Below are 13527 nucleotides of genomic sequence, written 5' to 3'. Positions count from 1 at the left end.
TTCATCCACCTCTCTCCACCCTTGTCACTCCTTCTCCATGTGCCAGCTGAGTGTACAGGTGTCCATAGGAATGGTTGGTATGTCTGAAATGCACTGTAAGCAACTACAGCTGGGTGTGTGCTCCATAAGAGCAGAAAAAATCATCACGTTCCTGGAAGTTGAAGCATTTGTACTGTTGTGATAGAGGCACAGATGCACCAGAGCTTTCTATGCTGAATTATTATTCCTATTGTAGCACTGCAAATGAGAAGAGGAGTAAATTTCATAGTTTCCATTGTTCTGTTGTTGCAAAAAACACATTTAACCTGTGAAACAAACATTTTAACAGCAGGGGGCATTAAAGTCATTCTAACTGCATTTTTTTAGATATTTGGCTCAGCCCATTGGGGACAAGTATAATGTAAATATAATCAAAAGAATATCCTACAGTATTGATAGCTATATATTTGTTAACATACTGTATGCACATTCAAGTAATTGATCCATGTCATGTAAGTGCAGTGAAATGTGTTATAATATGAAGTATTGTTATACCAACATGCTACAGTATATAACCAATTTAAAGCAGGTTTACTCTGAGATATTTTCTTAACGGCAGTACTTTTAAATGATGACATTTAGTCCTTGTTCTTGCTTTACCTCATATGAAGCTTGAAAATTGTGGGATGTTCTGATGAAGTCGCTCTAAAGGGTTACACACACCAGTGACATACGCTGTATGTCTGAAGACCAACACCCACTTTCTTTTCTATATAAACCCAGTCAATGTATCGGAATATGCCACTATCTCATTTCACAACATAAACACAACTCTTATTTGTTCTCCAAATTCTTGACGACCAGACCTTGACTGTTTCTGACATGTGACATGAATGACATGTTTAGTTCATGTGAGACAAGTGTCACATTTGCAGCGCTGCAGGTGTGTGATTCATTTCCTGTCCGCCATAAGGCCATGATATCCTTCAGTTCTAGTCAGTGTTGATCTTTTTTAATGCCTCTGAGCTGACAAAAGTTCACACAAATGTCTGATAGGATAAAATGTTGAAGTGATGACATTTTATATCCAAAAGGTCAAAGGTCAGCTTCACTGTGACATCATGATATTCTGCAAAACACTTTCCTGGCCATTATTCAACGCCATAACTCAGGAACAGAAGGGGAGACATATGATCAGATAGTGACTTGGTGACACTAATCTTGGGCACCCATATTGAAACTGGGGGGAAGATGTGTGTGAAGCATTCATGTTTTCACAGACATGAATGCAAACTTCACAGGTTTGTGGAGGCATTCAACCACAAGGCAGTAATTCTAGTTGTCTTACGTTGGCAGTAACTTCAATACAACATTATAACCACTAAATTGTAACCTTTTCAGAAATATAAATTCAATGTTTTTCCCTTTTCTTGTTAGTTTTCAGGTGCTCTGGGAGAAGGAATGATGGAGTGGTACAGTGTGTTCTGTAGTCATCAGAATGAGTCCGTGAGCTTCTACAAAGAGCAGCTGCAGAACAACAAGAAAATTCAGATCCTCATGAGGGTGAGCAATCCTCACTCATTGTTCAGTTGTTGCACACAGACAGGATTTTCTTCAAGACACAGCGAAGCCTGTGGTTGTGTGTTGTTGCAGCATGAATGCACTGGAATTTCCAAAACAAGAAATTAAAGTGAATTAGTTGCATGCCTGGAGAATCAGTAGCAGTATCTACGAGACGTTCTACAAAGAATGATGCAGCTAACAAAAAGAAAACACTCTGAGAGGAATGATGCAAGTCTTCAAAAACAAAAGCTTTTCTTTTTTTTATTTCAACAGAAAATAGGTCAGCTGCCCCTGGTGCGAAGGTTGGGTATCCCTGAATGTTTTCTGTTGGTGACTCAACGCATCACAAAATATCCCGTACTGGTGGAGCGAATCATACAGAACACTGAAGGTAAAATCTCACCTCTTATTACTTACCTGCATCTCAACACATCTTTATAGTTGTTACATTCTGTCCTCAGCCTTTGACAAACTGAAATCACTGAAATTCGATTTGTTGGTGACACAAATGCTGACTAGAATGGTCCAATATATAAAATCTTTTCATATTTATAAATAGAGACTGGTAGATTAATGTGTTTCGTGCTCCTTTCAGCTGACACAGACGAATACAAGTCTCTGGTACAGGGTTTGACGCTGATTAAAGACACCATCTCCCAGGTGAACGCTCAGGTCTGTGAATACGAGAAAGTTGCTCGCCTGAGAGAGATCGGCCTGCGCCTGGAACCAAAGTCTCAGGGCCGGCTGAAGGACGGCCGGGTGCTCCGCAGGGAGGATCTGCTCCAGGGAAACAGGACACTGCTGCACGAAGGAGCCGTCACCTTGAAGACCTCCGGTAGACAGAAAGGTTTGTGACATTGTGACCATTTGTTTTTGGCATAGCTAATGACCATTGAGATCACAGGTAAAATGTTTATTAGATGTTCTATGGCCAGCAACTAGAGGTGGGTGATATATCTATAATATTGGATGTATCACGGCTTGCTCCAAGTGGTATGTATAAAATGACTATATCGCAAACATAGAGTATAAATTTTCACATCATTTTTGAGACTTGCTTCAGCGTTTCAGTTCTCTTGCTCTCTCCTATGGCTCTGATTTTGTTTCCAGCTTACAGTTATATAAAAACACGTTTAAAGGTACTGCTTTAACAGTTTAATGTTCTGCTAACTGCTAAAAACAACTGTTAACCAGAGGCGTCAAGTTCACAACAAAAGCAATCAACACTTCCAGCCTGAGACGTGTTGGCTGCTTCAAAATGAAACTATAACAATACATTATTCACCTTGATTATAACAGTTTTTTTTTTTAACTTTATTATATGACGGTAGCTACTTCATTTAACTTTATTGTAATAATTCATTTTGTATTTTAGAAGTCTACAGTACTTTAGTTGAGATTTCAAAATATCAAGATATATATTGAGTATCATGATATTGCCTAAAAATATCACAATATTATTTTAAGCTATATCGCCCAGCCCGGCTTATGGCTGAAAATATAAGCTGAAAACTAATGAGACTAATGGTCTGATGATCAGTGTGGTTTTCCTGCACTGCAGTGGAAACAATTCTTCAATGAATTACATTATGAATATTTTGTTCATAGGCTAATCTGACTTGAACAACCTCCCTGACGACTTGGCTCATTCAGAGCATTACCTGGCTGATTAAACAGTTTTATTTCCTTATGTGTAAGAGATGATAATTAACTGACAGATTTATTACATGGTTATGTGTTGTGCTGAGATCGTTAGTGCCCTACATACAGTGTATTTTTTATCTGCATTTAACAAAGCTTGCAGTGTTGTCCCTGTCAAATAAACAAATTAATAAATAAATAAGAACGTGGAACAAGACATAAAGTTACAGTAATTACAGCAATTTTTATGGTTCTTTGTGTCTTCAAATTTCTCCTTGAACTACTCTTTCACACTGCCCTGATGGGGTCACCACAGTTCAAATTGTAAACCAAAGTGTGCACACTGGTCTGATTTTGATGACACTTTAAAGGAAGATGCTTCAAGTGACTGATAGCTCAGTGGATTACTGCAGTATTATAGCAACAACATTTGTTGATACTTGTTTACTTAGTGTTTTAATATGAGGTTCAACTTCGGGCCAAATTGCTATTGTGAAATCCAAAATACTCAGAGAGCCAGTAGAGCAGCATATCTTCATGTCATTATTGGGATGTCAGTTATTAACAGTTACAAAACAAGTCCACCTCGCATGACAGCTTGAGTCACAACATCAAGCTCTTCTGTTGTTTCGATGCTGAGAAACGTTTATGTCTCCCCGCAGACATCCATGCTGTGCTGCTGTCAGACGTGCTCCTCCTCTTACAAGAGAAAGATCAGAAGCTTGTCTTTGCTGCTGTGGTGAGTTCCACCCAACGTGCATTTTTTTCACTCCCCACTGTATTATTTTTACATAACCATTTTATATCATATCTTTGTCCAGTTTTTCTTCATGGACAGAAGCAGTATTAAAGGAATAGTTCAGATTTTTTGAAGTGGGGTTATATGGGGTACTTATCTATAGATGGTATATTACATACAGTAGGTGTCAGTCAGCACGCCCCCAGTTTGGAGAAGCAGGCTGGAGTACAACATGGCAGTTAAGCAATGTACTGCTGCAGATGGGGGTCAGCAACAAAAAGTATTTCAGTAACCTAAAATAAGTCCTGCCGAAATAAATAAAAATCAATATCACTTTAAGTGTACACTATATTTATAATATTTCCACTGTGTTAAGTTAATGTCAGACAGTGACTTCCAACTGGAAAGTATAGCTGTTATATTAATCTCTACAAAGCCACTGCCAAAAACAGTCATTTTAGTTCATGGAACTAAAACAGGAGCTGCTGATTTACTGCTGCCTCGATCAGTTAGTTTGTGTTATATTGTGACTTTGGCGTTTAAGAGGGTTATTTCGGATTCACCAAAGTTACACAGTAACACAACCTAACTAACTGATCGAAGAAGTGGAAGGCGAGCAGCTCTGGTGCTCAGTGAGCTAAAATGACTGTTTTTCTCAATGGAGTCTGGTGGCTTTGATGAGGGCACTGATGGGGAACTGAAGCCAATAACAGTTTCCCCATCAAAATAGGCTGTCTGACAGAAAGGTTAAGCAGTGAAAATACTCTCAGTATAATGTAGTTAAACTATTACTGATTGTTTTAAGTGGGCCTTCTTGTAGGTGGCTCAAAATGCATTTTGTTGTTGACCCCCATCCATCCTTAGCTTCCATGTCGAACTCCTGCCTACTTCTCCAAATTAGAGGTGTGCCAACTGACATTTACTGTAAGTAATACCCTGACTATGGACAGGTACCCCATACAACCCTATTTAAAAAAAATCCAAACTATCCTTTTCAGTCTAAGACACAGACTTCTTTTTATTATTGTATCAAGGTACATCAAATCTTGACACATATATCAAAAGTCCTTTTAGGCAGATTTCTGATTTGTGATGATGGACTACAAATGATAATAATAAAATAGACTTGAAATGATATGATGTAATAATCTAGGACCGATTGTAATAATTATTTGAAGAATAATAACATTTGCTGTGTTATCGTGGCTCCTGCAGGAGAACAAACCACCAGTGATCTCCCTTCAAAGGCTGATAGTCAGGGAAGTGGCTCATGAGGGCAAAGCCATGTACCTTATCTGTGCGTGCACCGTCAGCATGCCCGAGATGTATGAGATTCACGCACGCTCCCAAGAGGAATGCATAACATGGACAGCGCTGATAAGGGAAGCCGTGAACAGGTAAGCTGAGGTCATCTAGGAAGAGAGCAGAAATAGTTTTATTGGAAAGTGCAACTCAGTTTTCTTATTACAACTGTATGAATGTTTCATAGAGTAGTTGCAACTGCCCAGTTTAAGTAGCATTGCTACCTGGTGGTAGTTCAAAGACTGAAATAAGAGCCTCATTATTGAGCGCGTTTACATGCACACTAATAAACCGATCATTATCTGATATCTGGAGTTACCTGATTATTCAAGTGGTCATGTAAACAGCATAATCCGATAGGCTTTATCAGATAAAAGCCATTATCTGATTATGATTATGAAATCAGATAAACACATCTAGCTTTTTCCCCAATAGTCAGATTATTCTGTGCATGTATACACTTTAATCTGGTTTCTTTTGGGTTTTGCTATTTTATACTCCCACTCCACTACATTTTAGAGGGAAATATTGTACTTTCTACCCCACTATGTTAATCTGACAGCTTTTGTTTCCTTTCAGATAAAGATTTTACATAAAATAATATATTTTTATATTCTCAGTGTTTAAATTGTCACTTTTATTTTATCTTACTTATGTTATGCACTTTGTGAGACAAGTTTATATACAATACAATATAATTTTACTCCGAATCTACCCAAAGTATGTAAAATTGGCTCCGCATTGATAAACTACACATTAGAATGCTCTCACATGTATTTGTTAATGATAAAAACAAACAGTACTGTAAGAATATAAGCTGTCAGCATGATGAGTGCTTTATTCTGCAAATATATGACTTGCGTACATTTCAAGGTTTTTCAAGGATATGAGTACCTACTGTAACAGGAAGTTTGAGTTTTATGTCATGTAAACTGAAGGAGTGAATCATGTAAACCAGGTTTTTCTGATTATCAGATTATTGAAGTTCACATAAACGCATCAAATCGGATTATTACCATTACCTGATTATTCCCAGTTCCCAACTGATTATTGTGCGCATGTAACCGTGCTCATTGAGTTCTGTTTTAGGGGCAAAACATCCTTCAAATAGCAATTACTGAAATTCTTGTTGCCTTATCTGTAGTAAATACATTTTGGCTTGAAGATGATGCAAATCACATTAAATTTCTAAAGTGAAAAAGATACTTTTTTCTTTTGAACATAAATGTGCTCAAATGTTGTCATAGCATCGTAGCATAAAATTCCTCTATAAATATTTTTTTAAAATCTGGCCATCACATTTTTTTAAATTAATTTTCCGGGAGTCATATTGGTATATCCATGTATCCAGGTATATTGTAGTGAAATTAATATTTTATTTAAATCGGGTCTTCAGTGTTGCTCAGTTTTACATTTCAAACTGTAATTGGCTTTTATTTTAGCAGAGTGATAATTCACCTTGTAAATCACGACACACTGCTCTCCCCTCCATTAAAGTAAATAAAACGCTTTTAATATTAACAAGTATTGATCAGTGATTCTGGCCCCATAATTCTTGGTGTCAGTTCAAAACCATTTTTTTGGGCTTACTCACCCCTACTGATCAGTCTCTCCACACAATCTTGGGCAGGTCTATGAATCCATTTGGAAGTTATGTGCCGTTTCAAAATCTTTGGACAGGTCAAAATTCAGATATAAATTTAGATAGACAATACTGACTAAGATGTCTGTGTATATCAGCTACCCACAGGAGGAGCTGTACCGTGAACTGACTGCCAGACTGCAACACTTTCAAGGTAAGACAGCCGGTGGTTCTCTTTTACGTACAATTCAGAATGTGATTATTTGTTGACTATGAGACACTTTCATTCGATTATCTCTTCCACCAAAAAATGGTCCAGCTAGTGCACAAATTTTTCTACCCACATGTGCATAGCAAACGGCTCACTGGTGTCCCTGTTTCACGGAGTTTCGCCAAAAATCAAATGCAAGCCACTTTCATAAGGAGCCAAACTTAAGGGTCTTAACAGTCCTCTGAAACTTCTAATTATGTAATTCTGTGGCTACTGATTTCCTTTGTAGGGAGAGGTATTTGTTTTGAGGTATTTGACTGGGTACAGATTGAATCATGTGAGCGAAAAACCTTTATCATATTGTTGGATTTTCATAAAGAAATAGAGAAGGCTGTCTTCAGATTAAAGTGAAACTTCAACAAACTGCTCTAACTGATAATGATCTTGTTGGTTTGAATGTTGCATTCTGTAATATTAGCTTAGTTTACAAATATCAGTGTGAGCATGTCTGGGTTTTTTTGTTTTTTTTGTATGATGTTTTTGTCTTGTCCTTTTGTTTTGATTTTTATTAATGTCAATACAAGATATTTTAGAAAATATATATTTCAAAAAAAAAATCAGAGCCGATACTTGATTTTAATATTAAAAATATGGGAAAAATGAATATATTGGCATTCATGTTTTTCCTTGTTTATGTGCACTATACAAAGCAGGAATCATTGGAAAAGGGCCACCATGCTCAGTCAGCTTACTTACTTAGTAAAAGGGGTGAAAACTATTCGAACATTTTTATTTAAAGTTAATGAAAATATCACAAGAACATAGACTTTCAGACCCTGCCAGTGTTGGAGCCATAACGTATGGCTCCCCAAGAGGATGCTGTCCAATCAATTTGTTTTCTCTCTGCATTTTCACTGAATTGATTAGACAATAATGTTAATTTAATGCTGTGTCTCTTTAGATATGCTAAAGATGAGGGATGACCAGATACTGCAAAGTCTGACAGAGAAGCAACAGATCTTTGCTGCTCTCTACGAGACTGTGACAGAGCAGGAAACCCCCCACAAAGGGCTGCTACTCCGAGGAGATGCCACTGACCTCCAGCAGGGGGGGACACTGCTCAGAGGAGCCATCAATGAGGGTAAGAGCAAAACAGTTTCGGCTCTCTGTTTTTATAGAGGTAGCCTCAGTTTTGTGACTCTCTTGTTGGTCAAGGGTGGAATAATTAGGCAAGTATTTAGTATGTGTATGCATTGGTTAGAGTCCGTATTTGAATTTACACAGAAGTAAAGGTGAAATAAACTGTGCTCTGTTTCCCAGACAGCCAAGTCATGACTCAGAGAGCACTGATGGCGTATTTTAAGGAGGAGATTAAGGAGTTGTTTTTTTCTTTTGTCTGCAGTGGAAAACCTGCAGAACCTGCTCTCCTCAAGAATTAAAGACCCAAACCTTCTTTTGGATGAGAGTAAGATACATGGGGGCCGGCTCAGGAGGGCCCAGACCTTTGGAGGGGTCGACAGTAGCCTTGGTGCAAGCACTATGCAAAGTAAGCCGACATAAAACTAACAAGGTTGTGACATTACCTCGTTTCATGTATGTTTTGACGTTAGGGTGTTGACAGTGACAAGACCAAGTAAAACATGGCTAGTATATGCAGTGACAGGCTGACAAAAGAATGAGTTTTATTTATTAAAGGGAAACTTCTGTGTTTTTTAACCTGGACCCTATTTTCCCATGTTTTTATATCTAAGTGGCTAATGGAGAGAGCAGTTTTGAAACTGGCCCAGTTCTGAGCGAGACCGCTGCAGCCACAGCAGCACAACAGGCTGCAATATAATCCCTACTGGCAGCTGTGCAGCCTCAATTTCCGTCCATTAAAAGTGCTTGTTTTCGCCACTGACAAGCTCAGATTGTTTTTAGTAGTGTCTGGTAACATTATAGAAAGGATCGGAGAAATGAAACCTTTTTTCTTTACCTTTCACTGATCTAGTCTGTTTGTTATTGTGTGTAACCAACGTTTGATTGAGGAGAAGTCTTGTTCCGATATTCTCTTCTCCACATTGTCAAAACCAGCTAAATATTCAACCATTACATCAGTACGTTTTGAGGTTAACATGAAGCTTTCTGTACTTCACCACAACAAACTTTTCCTGGCACTCCTCTCTCCAACTCTGACTAACATTACCAGCGTTGTTTTTCCTCAAACAAGTCATTTCTCTCAAGATTTTAGAGAGACTTCTCCTGAGTCACAATAACAAACAGACCAAGGAAAGGTACAGAGGAACATTTAATTTCTTGGAAACATTTCATTTCTCTAAAGGGTCTTTTCCATAACGTTATCGGACACTTGCAATAACGTTCTAAGCCTATCAGTGGCAAAAAGAAGCACTTCAGTGGATTTAAATTGACGGTGAATAATTGCCCATAGGGATTACACTGCGGCTTGTTTCGCTGCTGTGGCTGGAGCGGTCTGCCTCAATACTGGACCAATTTTAAAAATTGTTAGTCACTTAGACACAAAACATGGGAAAATAGGGTCCAGGAAAAATACAGAAGGTTCTCTTCAATGTGCAGCTTACAGGATCTACGTCAGGAAATTTTGACATGCATGTATGTGGTAGAGGTTGTCGGGGAATTTGACAAAACTTTCTTTTAAACTCTTGCATCATACATCAGGAAAGTTTGCATATGGGTCACTTTTGGTATATAATACAGTGTTTTATTATTTGTTTTAAACAGCCATTGCCTTTGGTTTCCCCACAACAAACACCAAAACTCCTTTTAAATCTTTCTGAGCTGCAAAAGAAGCTGCTGCTGCTGTTTGTACCTGTACAATAAATAGTATCACCTGCAGAAAATAGGTGACTCTACTCATATTGAATACATGATGGCTGTTGACTTTGTTGATTTCATTCTTTTAGATGGAGACGCAGCTGAGAGGCCAGGCGGCAGCGAGGGCAATCTGGTGTACATCAGTCACAGCTTCGACAATACTGACTCTCAGTTCCACAAGAGTCACAGCTGTGAGGCCCTGGAACACTATGTGAGTGAGATTGATGTAAAGGATCCAATCCCTATTTCCATTTTGTGATAAAACATTAAGTATTTACATTACTTGTGCTATTTTGCTTCCAGGCTGATGACGATATGCCAGACAGCAATTTAACCTCCAGTAATGTACCTGAGGCAGAGGTAACCCTTTTAATACTCATTCTGTTAATTACTATCTGTAGTCACTTGTACAGAAATATGTATCTGTCACTGCAAGTCTTTCTGTGTGCTTTATTTTTCTCTGTAGGTGTATGATAGAGTGATACTGCTGGGGCAGAGGCTGTACAGCCTAGAAGTAAGACATTGTAAATTGTTTCTTGCAAAAAAATCTTTGAATTTTTGGTCTTTGGCTACATTCGTAGAGATAATTGAATGCCATAAATTGAGTGTTCCTTCAATCCTTCAACTTGCAGGCAATCATCACCCAGCAGGACAGCCAGATTGAGCTGCAGCACGCTTTCCAGACAAAGAGCAAGCAGCGCGCTCGTGATTACAGCAGCTTGCTGCTGGAGCAGGAGAAGCAGCGCAACTTGAAGAAGCAGAAGGAGGAACTCGCCAACTTGCACAAGCTGCAGGCGCAGCATCAAGAGGAGCAGCAGCGCTGGGAGAAGGAGAGTGAGCGACAGAGGATGCAGATCGAGGCGCTGGAGGCTCAGCTGCAACAGAGGGAGGAGGACTGCCGACAGTGGGAGGAGAAGCTCAGTGAAGAGAGGGCTGAGCTGGAGAAGTTGAAGGAGGACTATCAGCAGGACCTGGAGAGGCTGAGGGAGTCCACAAAATCAGTGGACAAGGACAAGGAGCGTCTGAATCAGGAGATGAAGCGTCTAGAGCAGCTGCAGGAGAAAATAAAGAAGTACATCCCAGGACACTATGATGATCCTTCACAAGTGAGAAAGAGGACGAGAATCTTATTGATTGAATATTTATTCACATTATTGTGTATTTATCTGTTCATCACAAAGTATAATCTAGGGAGGCAACAACAGGTCTGTGTGACAATATTTGAACTCAACAATGGCATTGACTTAAGTACATTTAAAACATATTTTAAATGTGATTAAATATTTTAAGAAAAATTACATAAAGTATTAGAATGTTGTAGTAAATTAGATAATCCCCAAAAGAAGCACTAGAGTCAGTAGTTAAAGTTCATAAAGGGGAGATCAGGTAATTAGGCTCTGAAATAGCAGAGTTTGAATTTATGTGTGCTCTTCCTCCCCAGTTCTGGAGTCTCTCCAGTTACCAGTCGTTCAGGGGGAGCATAGTGAATGGAGGTGGAACCTTAATTCCAAAGACCCAAATATTGCCCACCAACGCCAGCGAAATTCCTCCAAAGGTTCCACCGCGCAGGGAGAGCATCAGCCCCATGCCGGTCAAGCCTGAGCTGCCCGTCCACCTGATCAGCACCACCAACCAGGAGTACAAGCCTGCTCCCGTGCAGCAGCAGATCCCCACCAAGCTGGCTGCTCAGCCCAAAGGAAAGGAGAAAGGCTTCAAGACAAAGGGGTCCCACCAGAGGACGCACAGTGCAGGTCAGGATACAGGCCTGCTTACATGTTTAAGTACAAGGGTTGACTTAATTTTTAGATGGTTGTACATTTTCTTTTTCAGTAACAAGTTTTAAAATGATTGTTATAAAGCATGTGAACATTTTGACCTGATGAAGATTCAAACAGGATCAAAATGGCTTGATAATACTTTTGTGGGAGTACGTGAGCAGATGTTCTTCTTTTCCTTAATGAACAAAACTGTCACATTATTTATTATATGTTGGTTTGAAACATTTAGCAGCAACTGAAACTTTTAGAAAACACTATTCATCAGCAGTGGGCCTAGTTTTTGCACAACAGTGATAATAAGCTAAATCAGCCATCAGATTTAAATGTCTTAAAGATTAGTTAGTGGTTAGTGCGTCAGCTTTCATAGTTACAACACTTAGCCCAGTCCTGTCTTTCTACATCCAGCTGGTTTAGACGTAAGCCAGGTGCTGCCCATCAGAGTGACCGGGAAAGAAGGAGGCAGTCTGAGAGCCAAGAGGAACAACAGTCCTCAAAGCATCTACCAATCAGGTACCGACAATCAAACAGAAATGGCCTCTCACTCAGTCACTTAGACATTTGTTTCCCATTTGGGATATTCACATGTGATTTGAACTGATAGTCTATTTAAAAGTATTTTTGAGAAACAAACACCCACCACCCCCCGTAGAATTGTAAGTTGGCCATAAAGGATCGCAGTTTTCTTTATCAGAGAAAACAAGAGGGATGCAAGGCATAAAAAATAAATTGAAATTAAAAAAAAATGTTTAAACCACTCTCCCAAAGCGAAAGGAAAAGAAACTAAACTATAAAAGCAATGTAGGTTGACAAAGGTCTGTTTTACTGTTGAGTGATTGAACCATAAACGTGGGTGTTTTTGAACTGATTTCTAATCTCTGCTTTATTGGTAGAATAAATAAGGTGACTATTCTTACAGACAGCTTGTATGATAGTCAAGTGAAAATACTGAATCAATTAAAGTCTTGGTCATAGAGATATATAAAGAGTTTAGTATGACACAGTCGTGTTCTGTTGTGAGTAATTCTAATATTTCAGCCAAGAGCTGATACAAATGTGAAAACCTCAAAATTGCAGATGCAGCAACTTCTAACATGTCTACATCTGCAACTGTAAACTTCTGCTGCTATTCCTTTCCCTTCCTGTATGTGGTGCAGGTTGGCAGGTGTAGAACTGGTTAGTGACTGAGCAGCTCCCCAAGGTGGAGAATCTGCATCCTACCAAATATGAAGACGTTTGTGAGTGCAAGCTAGTTTTATGATGATGGGGAAAAACAGGAGAAGATTGAAGAGATATATTTCTGTCTGACTGAGAAACCGAGGACATGATCAGCAGTCCTGTCACTCAAAGTGGCCCGCCCTTAATTATGCATAACGTTAAACCTTAACAAAATATAAATGGGTGAGTTATATAAAAATTCACCCCCTGTGCAGTTGCCATGAATGGAGAAATAAACAATAGAGACCAAAACCATGTTTTCTACCAGGCTGTAAACATGTTGATTTCTGCTGTAAAGTTGGGCATTTTAACATGGGGGTCTGGGGAGATTGACTGGCTTCTGGAGCCAGCCTCAAGTGACCATTCAGTGTTGGCTAATTTTTCAGTCCCAGAGGTTGCCACTTGTTTTGAACACTCAGTTTCCAACATTTCTATGCATCCACACCAGTGATAGCCATGGCCGTCCCATCCTTGTCAACACGATATCTCAAGTACACCTCAAGGGAATTTCTTCAAATTTGGCATTAATATCCACTTCGGTTTAACAATGAACTGATTATATTTTAGTGGTTAAAGGTCAGGTCTATGTGACCTCATCTGTCTCCTCTTCTTCATGAAGCTACATGCTAACATCAGGGAAACATGTAATCTTGGTTGCTGATGTTGTGAATTTCTCCCTGACTGC

The 13527-nt window shown here is 39.1% G+C and overlaps 1 protein-coding gene across 6 annotated transcripts in view; it reads left to right on the top strand.

Moving 5' to 3' along the window:
- arhgef18a (rho/rac guanine nucleotide exchange factor (GEF) 18a) overlaps positions 1 to 13527 on the top strand; it is a 29978-nt gene that overhangs the window by 14891 nt on the left and 1560 nt on the right. For 5 of the 6 annotated variants that reach the window (XM_049598783.1, XM_049598786.1, XM_049598784.1 and 2 more), the window contains 14 exons: positions 1417 to 1542; positions 1816 to 1933; positions 2138 to 2389; positions 3846 to 3922; positions 5138 to 5319; positions 6965 to 7020; positions 7979 to 8158; positions 8420 to 8563; positions 9939 to 10060; positions 10153 to 10209; positions 10316 to 10363; positions 10482 to 10955; positions 11291 to 11600; positions 12033 to 12137. In XM_049598783.1, coding sequence (XP_049454740.1) covers positions 1417 to 1542; positions 1816 to 1933; positions 2138 to 2389; positions 3846 to 3922; positions 5138 to 5319; positions 6965 to 7020; positions 7979 to 8158; positions 8420 to 8563; positions 9939 to 10060; positions 10153 to 10209; positions 10316 to 10363; positions 10482 to 10955; positions 11291 to 11600; positions 12033 to 12137 — 2251 coding nt within the window. The remainder of the gene's footprint in view (positions 1 to 1416; positions 1543 to 1815; positions 1934 to 2137; positions 2390 to 3845; positions 3923 to 5137; positions 5320 to 6964; positions 7021 to 7978; positions 8159 to 8419; positions 8564 to 9938; positions 10061 to 10152; positions 10210 to 10315; positions 10364 to 10481; positions 10956 to 11290; positions 11601 to 12032; positions 12138 to 13527) is intronic. The other variant, XM_049598789.1, reaches the window with a different exon arrangement.

The sequence above is a fragment of the Epinephelus fuscoguttatus genome, linkage group LG15 (genome assembly GCF_011397635.1).
Source record: "Epinephelus fuscoguttatus linkage group LG15, E.fuscoguttatus.final_Chr_v1".
In the NCBI taxonomy this organism is placed as follows: Eukaryota; Metazoa; Chordata; class Actinopteri; order Perciformes; family Serranidae; genus Epinephelus; species Epinephelus fuscoguttatus.
The sequence above is the reverse complement of the archived record's forward strand: the minus strand, read 5'-3'. Positions and strand labels throughout refer to the sequence as shown.